Consider the following 23,501-nt stretch of genomic DNA (forward strand, 5'->3'; position numbering starts at 1 on the left):
CGCCACAACCTCTGGCTGAAACTAAGACCAGCGGGATTACAACCATAACGACTTAAGTAGACAATATTGTTACAGATTGTGTCCCAGGACCTTTCCTTTTAAAAAGAGACTGATAGCAAACTAGTCTTGCCTGTATGTATTGTATGTAAACGTGTCCCTATATATTGTTATTTTGTATTTGTTGCTTTTAAATAAAACGTCACGTAATGTATTGTAAGGGTGGTGGATTTATTGACCAATCAAGAGTAGTAGAAATGCTCCCACAAATGTGTTAAGGAACCTTTTTATAAATCCATTCAAAAAAGCAGTAATCTAAACATTCAATACTCTCATAGCTCAGACTCACTCACATACAAAATTGATTAAAATTGTAAGTTGATGAAGTTTTAAATATTAGTTTCAAACATTTATAGGTGATTGCAACCCCCTTTGTGAAGGTTTGTTGTGTTCTGCGACATTACAGCATCAAACCCTGATATTCGGGTTCAAAAGTCTCCAGTCCATGACAATAAAAAAAAGTTGATAATTTTGAGCAGGAATCTGTATGAACATCTGCAGCCATAAACTTGTTTCCAACGGTACATAGAGCAGACCCACTGCAGTCCACGCATATACAGAATATGTGAACGGTTGTGTGTATTTGGTCTTTAGTTGGCAGCCTCGGTGCCTTTGGCCTCCACAAACTCCATGGCCTTCTCTTTGACTGTCTGGATGCTCTGTGGAGTGCCATGTTTCTTCTCATACTCCAGGTAGCGCTTGAAGAAGAACTTGATCTTCTTTACAGAAACACTGAGGTGAATCACACGATCAAAGAGCGCCCTGCAGAAGAAAGAGGCCCACAACATCTTTTTAATCATATAAGCCATTGATTACTTAATATGGGATTTATGAACAGAAAGGCTACAAGGAATGGAATAAAATGTGATAAATTTGAAAAGTGGAGTCAGAATGCAAAAAATAAAAAAGTGGCAAAAGTGCTCGCCCTCACCTGACATCCTTCTGTGATCCATGTTTGACCATGAGGTCAATGAAGACGGACCAGAGGTCTGTGCGTTTTGGGTAGCTTGTCAGGACTTTGTCAAACATGGTGCGACCTTTCTCTGCATCGCCGTAACGGAACTCCAGCTGGGCGAACTTTGCGATCACATCCACACCTGAGACGGAGGATGACAATGCATAAAGGTTAAAACCTGCAGTGATACACAGCTGGGACAGGGAAACAGAATCTGAATGGTTACACACGCTGTGCACTGACATAACTGCACTCACTCACATCTAATAAATGAAGCATAAAATTACCATCCGCTGACACTAAACTGTGTAAAATATTGTAATGCTTTGAGTGCAGGTACTTTTCACCAAACTTGTACCTCTAGGGATTTTCCAAAAATGTTTTCATGCATGTACAGGTAGATATACACATATACATCTAACTTTCGTGAGGTTACATCTTCACTGTTTAGACAGGCCATCTTACTTTCTTTGGAGGGCAGACTCTTCAGCGCCCTCTGCAGGAGAGCACTAGCAGAGTCACTCTCACCCTGCTGGAGCAGGAAGGTGCCATAGCTCAGCCACACCGCCTTATTCTGACGGAAACGCTTCACCATCGTCTTGTACAGGCCCTCAGCGTCCTGGATACAAACACAAGACAGAGCACACAACACAGAAAGAGACACATGCAGACATTAGTGGCTACAGAAAAAATATTTGAGCATCAGCTTCAGAAAACCGAGCTCTCATCTCTGCTCAGGTGAATATAATGTGAAACCGCTCAGTAGGTAATACCTTGGTCTTGTCAGACTTGGCGTAGATGTCAGCCAGCTGCTGGTAGACGGGCATGGGCTCACAGAACTGCAGCGCCCGCTCAAACACCTTCTTGAGACTCTCCTCTGTGCCGTACATGTTCTCCAGGTTCAGCAGGGCCACCCACACATTAAGCTTCTCCTGCTCCTCTCTGAACCAGAACAGAGTGGCGTTTTACAAACAATACAACCATCTGTCAATAAAATCTGTCTACATTTTTGTTTACCTTCCTGCTGCCTTCTCTCTTGAAAATAAATTTATGATCTTAATAAGACTATCCCTGATGAATAACAAAAAAAAAAAGGACATTTATAATCCAGTCACCTGAAGGAGATTGTTTTAAGCGCCCTCTCGGCCACAGCACGGGCCTGCTCGATCTGGGTGGCCTGCAGATGGTGAGCCATGTACTGGAGCCAAAGGAGCGAGCTGTTGGGCGAAGCCAGGAGCAGACGCTCGAAGGCAGCAGTGTCCTGGGGCCTCAGGTTGGGGTCCATCAGCTCGGTCTCCCGCTGCACCAGGGCCTTCTCCGCTGCCTTTTTCTCCTGCTCCAGCTCGTGTCGAGACTTTTTCTGGGGCTGGTGCAGCACAAGTAAAGATGATAAGTGGTGAAATAAATGGCAGAAAATGGTCAGATGTAGCAGAAGAAACATAGAAAATACAAAGACTTAGATGATATTTGAGCTGCACACAGAGCACAATGACAGAATTTAGTATTCCCTAAATAATTCTAACATTACACACGCTCCTTGTTGCCTCACCTTGCTGCTTCCCTCTTGGTCCTCTCCATCGCTGGAGTCTGGATCCTTCGCTGCAGCAGCAGGCTTCAGGGAGTTCAGTCCCATGTCCCAGGAGAAACCTGCTGCCACCTGCAGTCTGGATGGACCTGCTGAGCTTGCTGTCACCTGCTGAGAGAAAGCAGCGGAATATTTATTATTCAGGTTCTGCATAATAATATCACTGTACCAAATATATGTAGATTTGTAGGAATGGAAAATTAAAGCAGCAGTGAATTTGCTCACTTTTACAGGATCAGGTTTGGGTTCTTCCTCATCCTCCTTATCCTCCTCTTCCCTGAAGTACACCTCCACTCCACTGTCATTGTCCTCAGTCTTTGTTTTCTTCTTCTTCTTTTTCTTTGGGACTGGGGACTCTGCTTGTTTCTGGCAAATGGACAATAAACCACAATACGTACATATACATGCATTTGAAGTTTCAGAGTATGCAGACAGACTGAGGCCTAAATCGATGCAGTAGTTATTACCCGATGATAATAATAATAATAATAATAAAGAATGAATGATAAATGAAGAGGACACTGATCTATGTGGAGGTGGTTGTACTTTATTTACTATTTAATGGGAAACAGGAAAGAAAGTTTGGTGCGAAGTAGAAAGAAGATGTAGGTTGTTTTGTTACCTGCTCGCTCTCGGATAGTGTGCGCTTTTTCTTTTTGGAGTCGTGTTTCTTCTTCTCCTCTCCGATCAGACGCAATGGCAGACCGAGAGATTCTGGGAGGATGTCTGGCTTCCCGGTGTCCGCAGGGAGCAGGGAGAGGTTGACCAACGCCTCTTTTTTGTCGATACTGAGGACAAGCATAGACAGAGCTACAGACTAAAAATGGCAACAACAAAAAAAATGACATGACAAAATTGATTCTGGCTGTAACATAAAGCTACACCAGGCAAAAGTTATATTGATACAAAAAAGAAAGCCACACCTTCCCATTGATTCAAATCCAAAAACACTCTACATTTATGTGTCTTATGCTTTTTAGCCCTGAAGCATGCAATACAGCTCTGGACATTTATCTCATTGCCAATTAAGTCTAAAATGTTGTTTTTTTTTTTTTACCTGAGGATCTTTGTAGTGAGCAGGGTGTTTGGAGGCAGGTGCTCAGAGAGAACTTTGTGGTTGTTAACAAAGTACTGGGTGGACTGCTGAAGCTGGGCTCTTCCTGTGATGCTTGTTGACAACCTGGAACACAAACATGTGGAAGGAGGATGAATATAACACTTGATCACCCTCCTGTCATCTCTTCTGCTTTTGTTCTAAGGTTCTATTTTAGCACTAATCTCAGCACAGAGCAGGATGAATTACTGGCGTACCTGATGAAGACCCCTTGCTCTCCCACAGACTTGACGTAGCCTCTGATGATCTGGCCTGTCTTCAGTTTTTTTACAGACAAAACTTCTGGGTCCTTCACCGGCTTGGTCTGCTCTGGGTTCAACCTGGAGGAGAATAATCAATCATACAATGCAATAAGATTAATTGTTCTATAAAGCTCTGATTTGTTTTTCTGACTTTTACAAATGACATCGTCTCATACCTTGATGGACGTAGAGACAACTGCCACTTGCCGTTTTCATTTCCCAGAAGGTAACACCTGTGGTAAAAAAAAAAAAAAAAAACAGAGAGAGGATAAACAAGTGTATTCTGTTGGACTGTAGCTGCTGACACGCATTGAAAGCATAAGTCGGCAAAAGCGGTTCGATCAGTGAGACTGTCCTGGGCCGTCAAAGCCAGAGGCAGCTGCTGCATCTACTGACCTGAGCAGTTGATCCTTGCTGTACACCTCCAAGGGGTTTGGCTTGTAGGCGTCAGCCAGGTCAGTGACAGCAACAGCCCCCATGCCACCAAAGGGAAGCTTGACCAGGAGGCCAACTTGTGGCTGAATATTTGTCACCATCCCCAAAGTCACACCGCCTTTCTCCAGTTTATAGGCACCTGGAAAACAAAAGGAATTGATATGTAGAGAGGCACAGATCACCGAAGTAGAACAGACAACAGTTTTCTTTTTAAACTGATGAGGAAAAGGAGTAAACAATAAAATCAAAGCAGTCTGAGCTCCTCTTACCTGTGACTGAAAGTGCAAGGCGCTGAGGTTTGGAGGTCACTTCCACCACTTTGGCGTGGACAGCTTGGCCAAGCTTGTAGAGTTTCTCTGGGTGGCTGGCATCCTAAAAAATACATGCATTTTAAACATTTGCTAACTGTACATTTACAGTGAATTTAAGGTTCAACTAATCTAGTCTTAACCTTAGACTCCGCTCATTTTCAGCCCCTGAAAATGAGCGGAAAGTGGGAACAAGTTTAAACTTACTTTAGGGTAAGTGATCATGGCCAGAAGTTCAACTGTTCCAGTAACACAAGGATCAGTGGTGACCTCCAAACACTTCCTCTCTGGATTAAACTGTGGACAGAAATATAAACACACTGAACGACTACAGAACAGACTGACATTTCAAGCTTCTGTTCCTAAAACTTCTACTTTCTGTATTTGAAATGTGTTTTTATCCATTTTTTCCACTTTGGATCAAGAGGAAAACTTTGATGGACTTGCTAAGAAGAAATAAAGCAATATGATGTCCTCGACTTACCTTTGATACAAAGCATGTAATATCTTCTCCGACCTTATAGCTGCTCAGTTTTTCTTTCGCTGTAACTGTTTTGAAATCTACACTCTGGTCCAGTTTGCTGCGGAGAGCACAAGGAGAAACATTAAAAAATATATATATAATGCTAATGATCTTTTTTTAGTCTCTGTGCAATATTTTATTACAAAAAAAACTATGCAAACAACAATGTCTGGATAACAACTGGTTTCTCCAGATGACTTGTTTACAATCAGTAATAATTTTACTGTAGCATTAAAATAATATTCAAGTTTTTCAGTCTATATTGATAAAGTTGTCCATTATCGTTGTGCTAAGAAATTAATTTCACCATACAATTACCTGGGTATAAGTGTGAGCTCAGGAATGGTGTATGTAAACTTGGGATGGGAAAAGGGCAAGAATCTAGAAAAAGAAAGAGTTGAGATCATTTTTAGTTCCATGAAACTACACAAAAAAAAAGACATGAAAAAGTAGGAGCTTGTGTGTCAACTACAGCTGCAGCATTAGTCTGGAAAAGGCACCGCCATGTACAATGAGACACTACAGCCATGTTTACCTGTGACTGGAGGCCTCTCGTCCTCCGATGACCCTGGCGGTGACCACGCTGCCCACTTTAACCGAGGATGTGGGGAAGGATCCCTCACGCACCTCTGCAGGCTCCACCACCTCGGACACATGCACGCTACCGATGCTTCCGTCCTCTAGTGTGACCTGAACGCAGGTGGGCTTCACTGTCCGCACTTTACCCTGCAGGATTTCACCGAAGCAGTGACCCTTGGAGCTGGTTTGGTTTTCTGAAATGGTGCGCTGTCGTTTTGGTGCAGTGCGCTGCCATGACACTAGGGGGAGCCCTTGCAGTTCTTGACAGCTGGGTTCTATGACCTCCGTGGCCAAACACATCCCCGCCTTCAGCTTCTCTGACTCGGACAGGAATACCTCGTTCAGGTGGCTGCTAGTTTGGATCACTGTCAGCTGAGCTGTGTCATCCAGTGAGATGATGGCAAAGTCTTTGTCAATGTGCTGCACTATCGCTGTGTACTTTGACTCTTCAGTTAACTGTAAAAATACACATGAAAACACAACAATGGATATTTACATTCACATTGATTAAGATCAAATTGTGCGTTAGAGAACAAGTCTGGTAATATTCTGTATTTTTTTTATCGTCAACAAATCCCCTGAAAACAATTCATTGATTATACTACCTAGTATTGATTGTGTAGCCAAAGCCACAGTTGAAAATAATCCTCAAAGGCAATATTTACTCCTGTTTGAGTTACTTTTGCTAAAAACTACAGTCCTCAGCTGTTAAAGGAAATGACTTAGCCAGCTGTATCATTTAATGTATAAAAGTATAAAACAAGTTCGCAAACGGTATTAGGAGTTTAATACTCACAGATTTCTTTTTCACCACTAGCTTGGAAAGGATGGACACATGGACACAAGAGGACAGGATGTCAACATGGAGGATAACTGCAGTTACTTTCTGTCCTGAGGTCAAGCTAACACCTGAAAAACACACAGTCAACAGGAAATAATCACTTACAAAATGGGATTTTCCAAAATGAAAAGTTAAATATGTTAAAGGTCAGCATGCAAAATGTGCCAGATAACAGAGATACACTAAATCCACTGTTCTTTTTTCTGCAGTCAATTTGGAGCTTTCATCAGTGCACACATTGGTTTTAATTTGGTGAAAAGCTTGATTATGTCAATATGACTGAATTGGCTATCCTGTGGAGCTTTTATGTAAACAAAGTCGACACTGTATCATCTGAAGGAGAGTAATGATACACACATCATGTAGGTGCAAGGCTATCAGAAGACAACGCCTGCACACTTATTCCAAGCCACAAAAGTTTAATGATAACAATGTTTCAACATTTATATCATTAACACAATACTTTGGTTGATGTAGACATACCATGCCAACAGGTAGACTATCATCACCTTAATGGCAGATTAAAATAATCTGACAACTAAACCGTTAATTACTACATCATTTTATAAGAATTTACTATAATTCTGGTTTAATACATACCCATGACATGGTGCTTGGTGGCCTGTATAGTAGCACCAACCAAATCATCAGACTTAAAGACAGCACCGCTGTCCTTCACACTATCCACAGTCAGCTTCAGCTTCTGGCCAACAGTCAGAGCAGTCAGCTGCTGGCGAAGATCACTGTTATCTGAGTAATGACGGAGATAACAAGATTTTAGAAACTAAACCCAGACTTCAAATGAAGAATTAACAAATCAAAACATCAATTTTTTTTTATTCAAACTGTTTATTTTTAAATCTAAATTTACTTCAGGGAGACAGAGACAAACTAACAGACATACCTCTCATAGCCAACATTTCAGTCACAGCTCTTCTCTCCTGCAGACCATTAATGAGTCTGGTCTGGGCGTCCCCCTCTGGGGTTATGACCTCTGAAATTTTCAGTGTGACCAAGAAACGCTTCTTCTCCTCATCCAGGTTGGTCACCTTAGCGATGACTGTCTGGCCCATCTGGAAGGCGATTGTTGTATCACTGAGGAACTTGTCGGTCATGGCCTGGGACACAGAGATAGAGAAAGATGTTGAGCTTTGGCTAAAGTATGAAGAAGTAGGAAAGACAGAATCTCTGCAGGTAACGGCCCATTACTCACCGACTTGGGTGAGAGACCAACAAGGCCATATGGGAACTCTACAAAGACGCCGTAGGACATGATGTTCTTGATCCAGCCAATCAGCTGCATTCCAACGGTGATCTCTGAGAAATCCTTAGCAACCACTCCTTCCTCCAGTGACCATCTCACTGTAGGTTTCTTGGTGAGAGTCTTTAAAAGAGGAACAGCTAAGGAAAACGAAGACAACTCTGCTTTTCATATTTAAGAGATGAGTGAATTTACTTTCTGAGAAATCAAAATCAATCAAAGTAGGGTTCAGGTTAGCTTTTCAGTCGGGATCATATTCACATAAAAACCACAGACTGTTAAAAGATAGGATACAATGCTCTGTTTGTTCTTGTTCAAGCAGACAAGGTTGGAGATGGTGTCTCCCTCCCGCAAGCTCTCCCACAGCAGAGGGCAGTTGGACATGTGATCCGAGAGGTGCACGGTGGGTAGTACTGCACGGATCTCTTCGGGAAGGATGGACACCTCCAGACCGTTAAGTGTCTTTTTTAGCACCTTGGCCTCCAGCTTCTACATTACATACACAGAGCAGATATTAAGATGAGCAAGGTTCTAAGGTCGAAACTTGATATACTGGAAGTACCAGGTCTTTTTATCTTACCTTTCCCACCTCACAGTCAAACTGGGGCTTGGGAACTTCCTCCGTGTCTCCCACTGCAGCTTTAAACGACAGCACCATCTTTGCCTTGTCTGTGTCGCACTGAAGTACCTTTGCCTTTAACACCTACACCATCAACAAAAACAGCAGTCTTATAATACTTACTGAAACGCCAGCCACTTCCAACCACATCATTAAAAACAGACGTGATTCTCTGATCTCCTCACCTGACCAACATAAAAGACTTCTTCGGGACTGGTGATTGGCTCAGAGCTGAGCTCGCTGAGCGGCACCAGGCCCTTGACGCTGTTGTAGAAACGAACAATGCAGCCAAAGTCTTTGACACAGACGATGTAGCCGTGGGACACGCGGCCGGGACGGGCATCGGCATAGCTGAGAAACAACGGCAGGGAGCTTTCAACCAGGGCCTTCTTTCTGGTCAGGTACAGCTTCTTATTCTCCGGATCTACTGACAGCACCTGAAGAAACACACACACACACAAGATAAAATAAAACAGACTTACGAAAGATGACAATCGAATCTGCAGGACAGTTGATGCTTCATGTGTCAGATTTTTAAGTGTGACGACTTTAAAACGAAGCGGAGGACTGAACTGACCCGACATTTGACCTTCATGCCCTCCATGTACTTCTTCTCTGGGTTCTTTAGGACGATGTCAGACAGGTGGGTCCGGGGCACCAGACCTTTAATGTGGCCAGACAAATGCACCACCATCCCATGATTCAGCAGGACTGACACTGTCCCCTTAGAGGAAAAGACACATGAGAAAAAAAAGACAGCATGTAACCCAAAATTTAATCTCGTCTTGTTGAATGCAAGTGATTTTTATTTTGTTACAGTTGTGACAGAGTTTTACCTCTACAACCTGACCAGCCTGAATATCATGGTATCTATAGAAAGGCTTGTTTATCACACTCCTGGAAACAAGAAAACAAGAAAAAGTTGTATTATATCAAACTGGAATGCTGAGTTCAACACTATGAGATAAGTAACATAAATGTCAAGCCACATACTTGCGCAGACTAACAAAATGAACTTGGTCGATGGCGCTGAAGTCCAGGATCCTGCAGGTGTGTTCGGGCATGGCCTGCACTTTGTTTTCATTAGCTGGCTCACTAGACTCCTTCAGGTGGTTCCTCTGTCAAGAAGGACAATAAAATGATATTAACCCAAGGCTGAGCTGGCAGAACGCCTACAGAAAGTCTTCTTAAAATATTCAAAACATCACTGTGACTCACATGTACGAAGGCCACTGTTTTGTCAGGCAGTTCCAACATGGCTCCAGACATGTGGTGCATAGAGGTCATCTTGCAGCCTTTCACCACCTCACCGATGCGGTCGCCGCCAGCAGGAGCGGGGTCAACTCTGATCCCGGGCTGAACGAGGTAGCTGCGCAGACTCAAACCCACCAGACGGGTGGATGGCTCCACATACAGCACGCAGGCTCGTACCTGTAAAGATTGATAATAAGTTTAGGCTGTTAGGTTTATACTCTAATATCAGCATGTGGCACAAAAACATTAAGTGGTAACATGTTATACTTTAAAGGCAGTTTTAATGAGGTGCATTTCAATCAAGAACATCAATGAGAGTGACTTTGTGTTATGAGAAATTTAAAAGTAATAGGGATGCTCTGTTGTACACGGCAAAAGGATCCCTGTGTTAGATCAGCTTTACCTCGCCTCCCTCAGTGTAGCTGGATGTCTGTTCTGGATCCATGTGGAGAAAGTCCACCTGGCCACTAAATGAGGACAGGAAGTCCAGGAACAGGCCGTGTTTGGTCACCTGTGATACAAACACAACAAAGTAAAACAGGATATGAGACCACTACAGAATTCTCCTCATATACATTAACAGAAGATGTACTCGATAGTATTATGGTTTTAAAAAAACAAATAAATGACATTACAAAGATAAAAGCTGTCTCTACCTTTTTGATCGTAGCTTTGACCTGAAGACCAGGCAGAAGGTTAGTGAGGTTCCAGCCCTGCTGGGATTCAGCGCAGGCCTGGGCGACGGTCGGGGGGCTGAAAGAAAGCCGGACCACACGTCCATCGTTCTTCACTTCCTCTACTTGAGCAGTCACATACTGACCCACTTTCAGCTCTGGACACATGAGAACAAAGAAATAATCACCTGAGAGATACTGACACGTCACAACAATGCATCACTTTTGTAATATGTTTGATAAGGTTTGGAAAAAGGTCCAGATGGAGCAAAACCCTGCTCAGAGATGGAGATCATTCTCCAAAACTGATTTTCTTCAGGGAATGAATAGTGATGTGATTTGCTTTGTCATACCTTCAGGATTGTTTTGTCTCTCTTTTACTGTTTTCTTGGGGAGGAAGGCTTTGGTTCCGTTGATGCCGATGTCAACGATGTATCCATGATCCTCTACGCTCTCCACACATCCACTCAAGACCTGAATCAACACACAGTATCAACAATTCAATCTTTTTTTTTTCTTGATGAATGTTTAAAATTTTAAACCGAATGTTTGGTTAACTGATGCTCATTTTTGTCTCACCATGCCAGCTTTCACAGTGCTTGAAGTGAGAGCCTTGTTGACCAGCTTTGGATTGACTGACAGCTGGATGCTGATGGAGCCTCCCTTGGCTACATCCAGCTTGGCAATCACACACCTGAACACCATGCCAGGGTAGAAGAAGTGTGGCAGAGAGTAGATCTCCTGTGAAGTAAAAGGTACGAGATTGATGTCTTAGATATTACAAATTCTGGAATATGTGTGTGAATAAGCCACTAGACTCCACAGATCTAATAAATAAACAGAAAACACAAAAATCTGGCTGTAAAAGCCAAAGTGGCACCTTCCGCACTTCACAGGCCTACCTCTGTGTCCACCGAATCCAGCTGTTCGCTGAGCAGCTTGGTGTACGAGTCACAGATGTTCTTGATGCTGAGGAAGCCTTGCAGGCCACAAGGCAGACTGACTGTCACCTCAAAGTCTGTTACCTCCTTCACACAGCCCAGCATCAGCATACCCTCCTTCAAATTCTGGGAAGAGAAAACAAATATTGAGTCAGATGCTGTGCTGAATAATGTTTTAATTCCCGGGAAAGAAATCCGCATAACACATTTAAAAAATTATAAATGTGTGTTGGTTTTCAGCAAATCTGTTACCTTGGTATGTAGAATTTCCACACACTTGGCTGCCGCGTTGAGAGTCAGACCATCTTCTTTCTCTTTACCAGTCTTTTGCTTCTTGAGTTTCTTGCTGTCATCTTTGGCCCCCTTCCTTTTCTTAGTTTCTGCTTGTTCGTTTGACTGAGAGAGAAAATCAAACTATTGTTAACTATTGAGGGCATTTTACTGATACTATCTAGGGTGAGACTAAGTATACAGCTCATAATTGGGGCGGCAATGATTAATAGATTCATTGATCAATAGAAAATTAATCAGCAACTATTCAGATATCAGATTCTCAAATGTGAGGATCTGCTGCTGCTTTTCTTTCTCCTATATGACAATAAGTTCAGTATCTTTAGGTTTCAGACTGTTGGTCAGATAAAACAAGCATATTGAAGATGTCATTGTGAGCTTAGAGAAGTTGTATATGGCATGTTCCCGCTATTTTTGAACATTTTATAGACTAAACGATTCATTGAGAAAATAATCAGCAGATTAATTGAGAATGAAAATAATCTTTAGTTGTATCCCTATTCATAATTCAAACTTGATACAAAGTGTGTGACAGAAAATGAATTTGAAGGGAGATTGAGAACAGCTGATGAGAAAGAACAATCTCAATGTGTTGATGTGAATCAGAAGAATGCATAATCTTCTTTCTGGGGATAGTCATATAACACTACTAACTACAAACTGTACTGTGTCCAGACAAGGTTAAGTCTTAGTAGTAGTGTGGATACAGGATGTGGGAAAAGAGTTGAACTCTACCTGGAACAGGTTGTCCACTTCAGTCCGCTGACTCACTATTTTACTCTCAGTGGGCTTCTTGGTTGTCCCCCCTCGAGGGAAGTCCTCCTCCACTGATGCCATGTTTGCTGTTGTTTCAGATGTCTACCAAAACCAAAGTCACAATCAATGAACGGACATTATCTAACCTCTGAACTGCTGCTGATACAAAAAGTTAGGTTCTGGATGCAGCCAAGTGCTAGTTTGTGCCTCTCATGTAACTTTATCGTAGTTTTTTACATCTGAGACTTCTGCTGTTTCTGTTATATTCGACTGTTACATCTCAAATATGAAAACAATGATTGCATGAGGGGCAAAAACTGAACTTGGGCTTTGTTTTCTCATGCACATCTACCTGTTAAAATCTCACAAAATCTATTTGGGTTAGTTTTATTGCTGCTGCTGACTATAAGGTTAACATTGAAAACATGCATGAGATTCTGTAACGTTAGCTAACTTTAACATATTTTAGCGTTCACGCTAACCACTATATTGGTTTTGCCAGTAGACAAAGAGCCTCTTCAGAATGAAACAAACTCGATTTTTAATTAAACACAAATTAAAATATATTGTTAGTATTGATAATAGAACGTTTTCTTACATTAAAATCTCCGGCTTGTGGGTCTCAAAACTCACATGTTGTTCAGCACGCCATGATCGCGACCCGGATGAAAAACTCACACGGGCGTTTCATTTTTTGTCCAATCACAAAGAAGTAAGAGTGATTGACATTTCCCTCGGCCATTCAATGGTCGGTTTCATTCCTCCTTTTGAGTGACATTATTTTGGACCAATAGTGACACACTTAAATTGTTACGACTGGGCGGGATTTCCTAGCAATTTTAGCTTTACGGCCTCTGCTGAAGGGCACTTGTCTCAAACAGTCTGCTAAGGGGTCGTGCGGTAAAGGTAAGACAATATGCCTTGTGAACTATATCTGGCTGCACGCTTTTGTTTTAGCAATAGTGAATGGTACCTATTTAATCTTTTAAACGTCTCTGTAACCGTGTAGCATTTTACCAACAGCTTAAAAATGTAGTGACTAGCATGCTAGCTTACCAAGCTAACGTTAACATACTGAGAGCTAACCAGCAGTTATCGACCGGTCAAAGTCAGACTGAATGAAATATGCGCTAATGAACTTGTCACCCACAGCGTAACGTGACTAAATAAAAGTGTGGAGACATTGGGTGAAAACGTTATCCTGGGGTGTTTTACTAAAACATGTTTTCTGCCTCTTGACATTAGTAGTCTGTGGAAGACGACGCTGAAGTTAGCTTCTGACTCGCAGTTAAGGGGAAGGTTAAGCGAAATATAAATAATGACATTTAGCTGCTAATTCTCCATTTTTCACAACTTACGTCTGTGAAAAAGTGTTAGACATCGTAACAAAAGCCTAACTCTGTTTAAACACAGCTTCAGATATGTGAGACCTTTATTTGCGTATGAAACCTGCAAAAAAATTCAGATTTCACTGCTTTTTTCCCCCCATGCAGACCACATTAGACCAGGTCCAGGTCAATAACCACTATACTTAGACTCATCAAATCTGGACTAGATTAACAAGGAAACTCCAGAGAGTCATTAGAACACAGTTTCAGATTTGTTTAAACCTTAATGCCATTTGTGAAAACAGAGAAAAAGGGCGAATTCATTGCTTTTTTTCCTCCATCCAGACCTCATTAAACAAGGCCCAGATTTAAAACCACTTTACCTAAATTTATTAAATCTGGACTAGATTATTATTACTAAGATTTGACAAGTCTAAGGATAGTGTTCTTTGATCTGGATCTGGTCAAATGTGGTCTGGATGGTGGAAAAAACGGAGAATCAGCCGCTGAACATCATTATTTGTTTCTTTTAACCTTTCCCTTAACCACGAATCGGAGGCAAACTTCAGCGTCGTCTATCGAAGTGACACGCCGAGCCAACCACCTTTTAAGTTGCAGATTCTTACGTAATAGTTACAGTATGAGAGTGTGTGTGCGGCAGGCTATAATAACGCCTTTTCTTTTTATGAAATGTAGTCAATATGCGCAAGATTTCCCACCATTGCTCCTGTCACAACTCTGAACATGTAATATGTATAATCCTGCACAATTAATCAGTTATTCGCTATTGTTGTTGTGGTAGGACCATTAACAATCCATCATGGGAGGACACGACGCCGGAACCCAGCACCAGTTCACTGGGATCGCCAAGTACTTCAACGCATACACAATCGTAGGAAGGAGGAATGTGAGTTGGCAGTAGTTGTCTGCAACTTCCCTATAAACTGCATTTGCATACATGCAGCATCTCTATGTATGTATTCCTCATGTTTTTCTCCCTTTTTTTCCCCCCCAGTGCGTTCTGGCCACATATGCCACTATAGCAGGCATCTTCCTCTTCTTCAAATTGAAGCCCAAGAAGGCCGCTGTCACAGCAAAGTGATAATGTAAGTGTATTGAAGCCTCTTCATCCCGTTAATTTCCACATCCATTGCAAATTATTGATATATTAATTTATGTTCCACATCTCGTCTTTACAGATGTCCATTTTGACCATCATTTCTAACAGCTGGGAGTGGAGAAAGCAGCTGGACGTGCTTGTAATAAAATATGACTGTTTGGTTTGCTTATGTTAATAAAGAACATTTATGCCCAAAACATAGAAAACACTTTTTATTTATTTACACCAGTATAAAAGACTATGATACAGAAATGTCAGCCACATAGTGAGCAAAGCTGTACTCATGGCAGTGATTTTCAAAACAGTTCTTGATCAACAATGGCACTTTTCTCTGGCGAGGAGGATATCTGCAATAGATCAGCTTGATGCGGGGCCTACATCTGTCAGACCAAGGGCCAGGAGTTGGCTAACCAATAATTTTCATTCACAGCTAGATCACTAGAGGTGACCTGATGATAATACAGTTTTGCTTGTATTCCCACTGCCCCATTTGTGGACTTTAGGGACCAGAGGTTTGCTTCATTTTAAACTTCCATAGACTATTTTCTCATAATTCAGTTTTATGGATTGTAGGCCCCAGCGGCCAACAGCAGGTTCCTCCGGGTGAAGTGAAGGTGTATGACAGGTGTGGATTTAGTCATGTAGGTGCCCAGCAGAAGCTCCTGTGAGTTTTCTTGTAAATGGATGTGTCCTGTTGCTGCTGTGAAGTCATCAGTCTCTAAATCATCAAATGCTTTCATGGCATCCCACAGGCGAACAGTGTTGTCCATAGAGCCTAGAAGACACAAGATGCTTTAAATGTTTGACCACTAGATGGAAACATGGTCCCCTGCAGCTTTGATTTCAGAAAAACCAGTATCTGCAGGTGAATACGATGAAATCAACAGATAAGAAACTTAAGGGCTATGGAGTTAAATAAGTTCAGTATGACAAATCCATTTAGTTCAACAGTTGATGTGAATATGTCTTCAACTGATCTAAAATATTAAGAGACATTGTGGAGCACCCACCGGAGGCAAGGATCTCGCCATCCCTGCTGAACCTGAGGGAGTAGATGGTATCTGTGTGGCCTTTGAGCTCTCCAAACATGAGTCCATGACCAATGTCCCACAGAAGAACTCTGCCATCAGTGGCTCCTGAAGCCAAGAACTTCCCATTTGGAGAGAAAGCCAGTGCATGGATAGGACCCTGAAGGATATAAATTTAAAAAATTGGCTCTGTGCTTGTCTCTGCAGCACTAAATTCTGCCAGCTGTGCTAAAATGTGTGAGTCTAAAGTATCTTTACGTGGGGGTGTACAGAAAACATACAATAAGACAACAGATTTGGCTATCATAATATGACCCAACTGACAATGTGTATTAAAAAATGCCCTAATGGATTTTTTAGCCAAATTGGAAGGTTACAGCTCTGGTGACCCGTCTGACCTTATGACCAGTGAAGATGCGGACGCAGTTTCCGGTCAGGACGTCCCAGAGGCGGATGGTGCGATCAGATGACCCAGTGGCCACATAATTGGAGTTGGGGTGGAAGCGGGTGCAAGTGATGTCAGCTAGGTGACCGGCAAACATTCGTAGAGGCTGGTAGTGATCTGTTGCCCACAGACTGTTGGAGAAAGCAGAACACACACCACTGAAAGTCACCAGTAGACAGAGTTGCTGTAATATGTTATCGGACAGAATGTGTGTGAAAGTATTGTTTCACAAGTTCATCAAATGACATCTGCAGTTTCTTACCGGGCGACTCGGTCATGTCCCCCGGAAATAAAATAGTACCCGTGGGGGGAAAACTGGGTGTCCCATACGGGGTAGTTGTGGCCTTTGTAGCCCACAAGACATGTAAACGTTTGGAGACTCCACAGCCTGACTGTGCCATCTTCAGAGCTTGACAAGAGGTAGTTTCTGGAAGGCAAGAAGAGTAGGTCAACAATAATTACCTTGAAAGGAAATTTTGTTCGGACTCACATAGGAAATGGGTTGTGGGAGTCTGTTCCCTACACACCATCGCTTTTTTCCTTTTCTATATCTATCTTTCTATTTCCCTCACCTGTCTGGGCTGAAGCTGATGCCATACACCGGGCCGCTGTGTCCATGGAGGATCTTAGACTCGCTGGCCGTCTTTTCATCCATGATCCTCTCCAGCACGTCGTCTGACTCTTTGTCAATCATATTCAAGTCTTGAGTAAAAGAAAAGGGGAAAGATGGAAAAGGACTTCATTATTTTCTAATTGTAATAGAAGTAGATACCTTCATTGTTATGGCACACTGCGGGATAAGAAAGTGGTGGCGGTCGCAGTCATTCATCGTTAGTCACTGTCATACACTGTACCTGCTGCAGACTTGACTTTACGGAGCTTTTTGGGTGTGACACTCCACACCCGCACAGTAGAGTCAGCGAAGCCTCCTGCGATCAGACTGGAGTCGTCTGTGAAGTCGACTGCAGTCAGACCCTGCGGGGCAAAAGATGGGAATAATTAGAAATGACTTCCACTGTAGTTTACAATGAACTGTCCAGTCTACCAGTTGCTTAAATGTGAACGCATGTTAAAGGGGACCTGTGGACTTTTTGCCATATTTAGTATTTCTCACCAGAACACATTGTGTGCATTCTTGAAGTCTAACAAACATGGTGAGTGCATGTCCTTCTACAGAAAACATTTTCAACACCATTTTTTTATATTTTTAAATGGTGCATTGCTTACAAACATGTTTGCTAGCTATAAGTCTTCTTCCCTCCATTTATTGTTGCATTGCTATGTTTCTTGGCACTTTACCGCCACCGACTGTCCATCAGAGAAAAAGCATGAAACTAAAGGCAGGATACAACAAGAAATACATTCATAAAACATTGCCCAACAGTACTATTAGTGTTCAAAAATTCCACAGGGTCCCTTTAAAGACACAATGAATAGTTGTGTTTTACCTGGTACGCATTGAGGAAAGAGTAGAAGCAGATGGAGGGGAGAGTTTCTGGTCCCAGGCGGATCTTCTTGGTGGACTCTTTCATGTACATGATCTTGTCCAGCTTGTCTGAATCCTTCAGTTCTGGAAGAGGTATCCTGAATAACAGGACACACACATTTTTTTCCATCAGTCACTGACTAGTGAGCTCAGAAACAGAATTTTCAAAAAAAAAAGTTATCAAGTAAATAACCGAAAAAGTAAATAACTGAGGGATGCTGAAAGGATGAGTAAGGATCCAATTGAGACTTGTTGTTCTGATAATGAACTGGGGTTGTCAACAGGTACAGTATGTACCACAATACTGTAGCTAAGTCAGTTGATAGAGGTAAGAGATGAGAATCGACAGTATATGAACCAATAGTGCAAAAGCAGAGCTATTCAGAATACTGTTGTGTGAAAAATCCATACCTGGTCTGTGAAGGTGCATTAGGATCCTGCTTCTTGCTCTTGGAGCCCATACTGTCCTTTTTGGGTTTCTTCTTCTTGGGTTTACCCTCCTCATTCTCCGCCTCCTCATCCTCATCATCAAGAGGCAGTTCAATTTCCGGTTCCTTCAGCAATCCATAGTAAACCTACAGGAAAGCGAATGATAATGCAACCAGGACATGTAATTATTTTAACATGGTTGTCAAAGAGGAGAAAGGAAAAACAGATCCCATTGTGTGTGTGTGTGTGTGTGTGTGTGTGTGTGTGTGTGTGTGTGTGTGTGTGTGTGTGTATAATGCCAACCTTAGCCTTATTGGCCTCTCTCTTGGCCTCTCCAGCCAAGCTGCCAGACATGGCATCGATCTGACTCTTGCTGCGTGGCATGCCATCGAAGATGTCAATGTAGAGGTGCTCCTGGATGATGTTCCAGATCTGGTTGTTCTGACGCTCCTGCAGGTGCCTCTTCAGCAGCTGGTAAGAGTCGCGGGAGATGCGCAGGACAAATTTGCTGGTGCGGAAGTCCAACAGTGTCTCATTGCCTCTCATGTGCTCCTTCTTTGTCAGGCTGGACAAAATGTTGAGGTCGTCTTTATAATAGCACTCTTGATCCCCGCTGAACCTGAGAGAGTACGAAACAGAAGAAGTGGAGTTATTGAGGGGTGGGATTTAATGCTATGAATTAAAAAAGTCCAGTAAGCTCTGTTTTAAATTTGGGAGAACATACAACATGTGAAGGGAACTCACTTTTCAAAAAAGGCCTTGGCCTCATTTTCATGGTTGTTGTACACCAGTTCCAGATACATGTGTACAAACAGTGGGTAGAAAACCTGGGACAGCTCTGCTCGGTGACAGTCCAAAACTGTTTCTATGAACCTTTTCAAGCCGCTGTAGTAAACCTGGTACAGAGCTGGGTCTCCCTGCTGGCTGTAAGCAGACAGAACCACATTGACATCTGGCTGGTCCTCCCCAGGTGCTACTGAGAAAGAAATCCAAGTGAGATGTCCAGTTAGAACAGCGTACCATTGGTTTAGTCCAATAACAGCTTTAATAACAACACTACTGGTCCAATCTAATTCTTATAACAGATGTCTTTACTGATGGTGAAAAATGGTCTTTTTAAACATCACCTCAACTGTCAGTTTAGCTACAGAATAATGCTTTAACACTTGATAACAACTAAGCCAACTCTATGTCAACCTAGCTCACTCCATCTGCTGATGAAGACCGTGAGATGTGGTCGAACACTTTGAAAGTATGTGGACCCCAAGTTAAAAGTATTTTCTGAACTTAAGATAGGTATGTTTTCTGTCAGCCGATATGAATGGGCCATAGGAAAATGAGTAAACACGACAGAAACTGTACACCAGATAATAAGTTATCAATGTAGAAACTTGTGTCTAACTTTTAGGTGGTGTAATACTATCAGGAAACATTTGCAACAGTGTTTTACACATAAAAACAACAGCAGCCGTGTGTGAGTCGGACCTTTCGTTGGCGCCTGGACTACGGCGGAGGATGAGACGGTCACTCGACTGAGAAGAGAACTCGCATCCCCGCCTTCTACATCCACACCTCCCGCAGCACCTCCCGAGCCTGCCCCGAGGGCATCAGCCCCCTTCAGATCCAATGAATCCTCCGGTAATCCCGCTTCACGACGCAAAATTTCGACAGATTCGGTCAGTTTGTTCTTTCTGAGGAATTGCAAGACTGCGAGCAGCGTCTGCTGGTCCTCCGGGGCTCCCGCCGCAGGTTTGTTAGCTGCAGCCGGAGCACTGGACCCGGGGGACGTAGAGAGGATTCGTCCGTCGTTTGCATTGTTGTTTCCAAAGCCATCATTTGATGGTTCTGTTTTTATGTCTTTTTCTTCATCTGCGTCGACCATACCACCTTGTATGGCCGCCATTTTTGAAATGAAGTGCGCATGTGCGAGGTTTAACAAAAGCAAACCGTCTACCGTGCAAGATCAGGTCCTTTGATTGGTGCTTACTGACGTACGTCAGAGGAGAGGTCCCGCCTCCTGTCCCTTACCATCCACTCAACTGGTGGAAAGTCTGGATTTATATCTAACTGTTTCATGGCCAACAGGTTCAACTCAACTAGACTCTCATAGTCCACAAGTAAACTATATGTAATATCTACCAGGCCAGTATTTTAAGGGGTGGGCCTATGTGCATGATTTGTGACATCACAACTGATTAGGATGCCACTTCTGGTCCAATATCACAGTGAAGTAGGAGACATCTTGTGTCCAGCTGTGAAACCTCTGAAATGAAATATGTTTGCAGATTCATAGATTCTGACATTTTTAATGAGGAAGGAGTAGATGTAATTTTAAAGATCCCCACCAGAAATGTATTAAGACATATGAAAATCCTCTGCTTGGAACAATGATGTGTGTCTTATATGTTTTTTCCACCAAAAAAAGTATAATCACCACATTATAGTCCTTAAAATGGCTTCTGCTCCTTCTCCTTCATTGAAAAATCAAGCATATGTGAATACTGTTGATTTCTAATGGTTTTCTGCGGGACATAAGATGTCTCTTACTTCATTGTTAAGTTAATTCTCAGTGTTTGTGCATTGGAGGCTTCAAGTTTCCACTTCACACTTGTGTAAGGTGAATATCGGATCAGAATTGGCTTCCAAACTATTTGTGATGTTACAAATCATGCTTGTGTAGGCCCAACCCTTAAAATCAGATTTTCAATGAGTACAGAGAAATAGATGAATGTAAAAACAAACTCTGCACATACATCACTCTGCACAGAGAAGCTTAATCATCCAACTGAAGGAACAAGAAGAAAACATATTTTTGAGTGGAGGGAGACTTTAAGGATTTTAACAAGATAATTGAACTTTTTTGTGGAAAAACCATATCACACACAAATTATGATTCAAAGTAGATCACTTTATATACATCTTAACAAATTACAGGTGATCCAAAATAACATTATTTGATATTTACTGACTGAATGTGAAGTTTTAATGTTTTTTTAGTGTGGGACTGCTGCCTGTACAACTCAGAGTAGAACAACATTAGCTGCATCATGTTCAATATCAGGCTATGATTGGACATGCTCCTGAGTATTTGTGTTCGCAGATAGAAATGCTCCATACTCAACTTGGCTGTAGCTCCAGGGCCAGTGTGTGTTCATGTATAGTGCCTCAAGTACATAATGTAATCAAAAGCTCTTTTTAATAGCCTGTAATTAAATAACAAGTGGACAAAAACAAGACGGACTTGTAGAGGTCAAGCCAGAAGCTTATTTATGGAGTTAGACAGCATGTTAAAAATGACATTTAACTTAAACTAGTAATCTCTTTTTGTTGTGTTTAGGTGTATTTATATGTATTTTTGGTTAAGTTTGCTCTGACGTAGTTTTGGTTTTAAAGTTATATCATTTAATTTTTATGTTACATGTTTTATGTCGGGTAGCATGTTGGAAGTTACTGTTCTCACTTCTCCATGTTTCCCCTTAGAGTATTATGTTTTGCATATCCTTAAATAAATCAAATACATTCTGTTTAGACTCAGTCATAATAATAAATAATAATAAAGTTTATTTATATAGCATTTATCAAAACTACAGATTACAAAGTGTTTTACAAGGACAAAATGAAAATGCAACAGAGAAACAACCAGAACCAACCACACAAAGACAGATTTACCCAAATTGAATAAGGGAATAAGATAAAATACATTTCCAGAAACAAAATTTTTAAAAAATAAATGAATTTGTGCAGAAGTTATAATTTTTTAAGAAGTAGGATATCCCATTTATCTATGCCCTCTACCCTCTATTTCATAACTGGATGCTTTTATTTATGATTAGATACCATTTTATACCAGATGGTGGCAGTTTGGTCACACACACAACACCTGCCCTGATGACCTTCCTTGGCAATGCATTGCTGATGTCATCAGTCAAATGCAAAAGAAACAATAAAGAGCATGCTGCCAGATACACCCACAAGAAAGAGAATATTTCCACCCTGTCAACTCAGTCAAGGAGGTTTGTTCATCCTCCTTTGCTCTTCTTCCTTCATGTTACTGAAGCTATTTGTAATTTCCACATTCTAATATGATTTTCAGACATTTGCACCATCTTCCCCTCTATATAATAGATATACCTTACAGCTGTGATCCATCCATCCATCCATGCAGGTTTTACTAAACACAAATTACAGTTCTGCTCAGCCTTATAGTCTCACTAATCACTTAATTTAATGTTGTGTACGCAAAGATATAGATATACAAATTAACTTGACATGACAGACAGAATTAGCATACTGCTGAAGGTGGATTTCTGCCTATACACAATAACACACCTTCTTCTCCTCTGAACTCCCTGTCAGAGACACACAAATACTGCTGACTGTGCATCTTCTGGGTCAGCACAGCATCTGTTTTCATCTGTAGGAGAATGTTAACAGAAAATCAGAACTTTATAGTATTTAATTTTATTCTAAAATAGTGCAGGAGCCATATTTTACTCAGTCTGGCAGTGCTTCTCTTGAATTTCAAATGTTGCAAGTACCCCCTAAACAGCACTCTGTACTTACTTTACCATAACCTTATAACTGGAATGTAAATTAGATGGCAGAATTAGGTGTAATTACTTTTTATTTACCCATATAAGTATTTTCTTACAAAACCTCTTTAGACCTCTAAACCTCATACATAGTAAACTTGCTTATTATTAATTATAGCTTATTTCAAGTACAATTGCACTTGTAGCAGCTCATCCTCTGTCCTGTCGCAGCTCTTCCACACTGGACAGCATGACAGTGATAACTCTGCGGCAGGCTTAACCTGCAGACTGTGGGACAAAAGAGGAGTTCACAGCAGAAGCAGCAGGGCGTTGTATAACATTGCAGAGGCTTTTCTCCGTGTGGAGGAGGGTTGGGGTTGTGTTGGTTGGTTGGTTGGTTGGTTGGTGGGTGTGGGAGACACACATGTCATCTGTGCAAGATCAGTGTATAGCTGCTATTTAAGAATGGAAGACACATGCCTACTTTAAGTGTTACACACTGTATGACATTGACAATGTATGTGATATATAAAACACTCAGATCAGCAATTCTGCACTGTGCATGGTCGACATATCTCTTGTTGTATTCCTTACCTAGTAGATATGCAGATAAAACAGGAGTGAAGGTCACTGATTTAAGATTTACTAGTGTTTTTATTTTTAAATTAAACTATAGGCGATCTCCTCCACAGCTGCTT

The 23,501-nt window shown here is 41.7% G+C and overlaps 3 protein-coding genes across 6 annotated transcripts; 1 reads left to right on the plus strand and 2 right to left on the minus strand.

The window, feature by feature from the left end:
* Positions 1 to 207: 207 nt before the first annotated feature.
* Positions 208 to 13,152, minus strand: pdcd11 (programmed cell death 11). Of its 3 annotated transcripts, none has more exons than XM_042432607.1 (36): positions 13,069 to 13,152; positions 12,415 to 12,537; positions 11,641 to 11,784; positions 11,350 to 11,514; positions 11,027 to 11,188; positions 10,801 to 10,921; positions 10,430 to 10,605; positions 10,177 to 10,284; positions 9,738 to 9,950; positions 9,513 to 9,637; positions 9,356 to 9,416; positions 9,097 to 9,243; positions 8,705 to 8,956; positions 8,481 to 8,603; positions 8,195 to 8,389; positions 7,853 to 8,023; positions 7,544 to 7,757; positions 7,240 to 7,389; positions 6,595 to 6,707; positions 5,755 to 6,254; positions 5,538 to 5,600; positions 5,181 to 5,277; positions 4,904 to 4,993; positions 4,658 to 4,760; positions 4,350 to 4,527; positions 4,130 to 4,186; positions 3,909 to 4,031; positions 3,655 to 3,777; positions 3,220 to 3,385; positions 2,823 to 2,963; positions 2,562 to 2,708; positions 2,128 to 2,378; positions 1,786 to 1,954; positions 1,478 to 1,631; positions 989 to 1,154; positions 208 to 819 (listed from the first exon to the last, which is right to left on the minus strand). In XM_042432607.1, exons 2-36 carry the CDS (start codon positions 12,514 to 12,516, stop codon positions 648 to 650), a joined length of 5,442 nt encoding a protein of 1,813 aa, XP_042288541.1. In that variant the 5' UTR covers positions 12,517 to 12,537; positions 13,069 to 13,152; the 3' UTR covers positions 208 to 647. The 3 variants fall into 3 exon arrangements, with proteins under 3 accessions (XP_042288541.1, XP_042288547.1, XP_042288538.1); XM_042432613.1 differs by having other exon boundaries at positions 2,562 to 2,705; positions 13,034 to 13,152; XM_042432604.1 differs by having other exon boundaries at positions 13,034 to 13,152.
* A 96-nt stretch (positions 13,153 to 13,248) lies between these two features.
* On the plus strand, positions 13,249 to 15,084 carry atp5md (ATP synthase membrane subunit k). Its single transcript, XM_042432760.1, has 4 exons — positions 13,249 to 13,341; positions 14,566 to 14,670; positions 14,779 to 14,869; positions 14,963 to 15,084. Exons 2-3 carry the CDS (start codon positions 14,584 to 14,586, stop codon positions 14,863 to 14,865), a joined length of 174 nt encoding a protein of 57 aa, XP_042288694.1. The 5' UTR covers positions 13,249 to 13,341; positions 14,566 to 14,583; the 3' UTR covers positions 14,866 to 14,869; positions 14,963 to 15,084.
* On the minus strand, positions 15,081 to 20,239 carry taf5 (TAF5 RNA polymerase II, TATA box binding protein (TBP)-associated factor). Of its 2 annotated transcripts, none has more exons than XM_042432633.1 (11): positions 19,757 to 20,239; positions 19,016 to 19,244; positions 18,575 to 18,890; positions 18,254 to 18,417; positions 17,805 to 17,940; positions 17,211 to 17,331; positions 16,929 to 17,058; positions 16,619 to 16,783; positions 16,310 to 16,487; positions 15,894 to 16,071; positions 15,081 to 15,658 (listed from the first exon to the last, which is right to left on the minus strand). In XM_042432633.1, the coding sequence occupies exons 1-11, from the start codon at positions 20,172 to 20,174 to the stop codon at positions 15,444 to 15,446; spliced, it is 2,250 nt and encodes a 749-aa protein (XP_042288567.1). In that variant the 5' UTR covers positions 20,175 to 20,239; the 3' UTR covers positions 15,081 to 15,443. The 2 variants fall into 2 exon arrangements, with proteins under 2 accessions (XP_042288567.1, XP_042288557.1); XM_042432623.1 differs by having other exon boundaries at positions 19,016 to 19,247; positions 19,757 to 20,238.
* Between the last annotated feature and the right edge of the window lie 3,262 nt (positions 20,240 to 23,501).

This window comes from Thunnus maccoyii, chromosome 2, assembly GCF_910596095.1.
Source record: "Thunnus maccoyii chromosome 2, fThuMac1.1, whole genome shotgun sequence".
NCBI classification, from domain to species: domain Eukaryota; kingdom Metazoa; phylum Chordata; class Actinopteri; order Scombriformes; family Scombridae; genus Thunnus; species Thunnus maccoyii.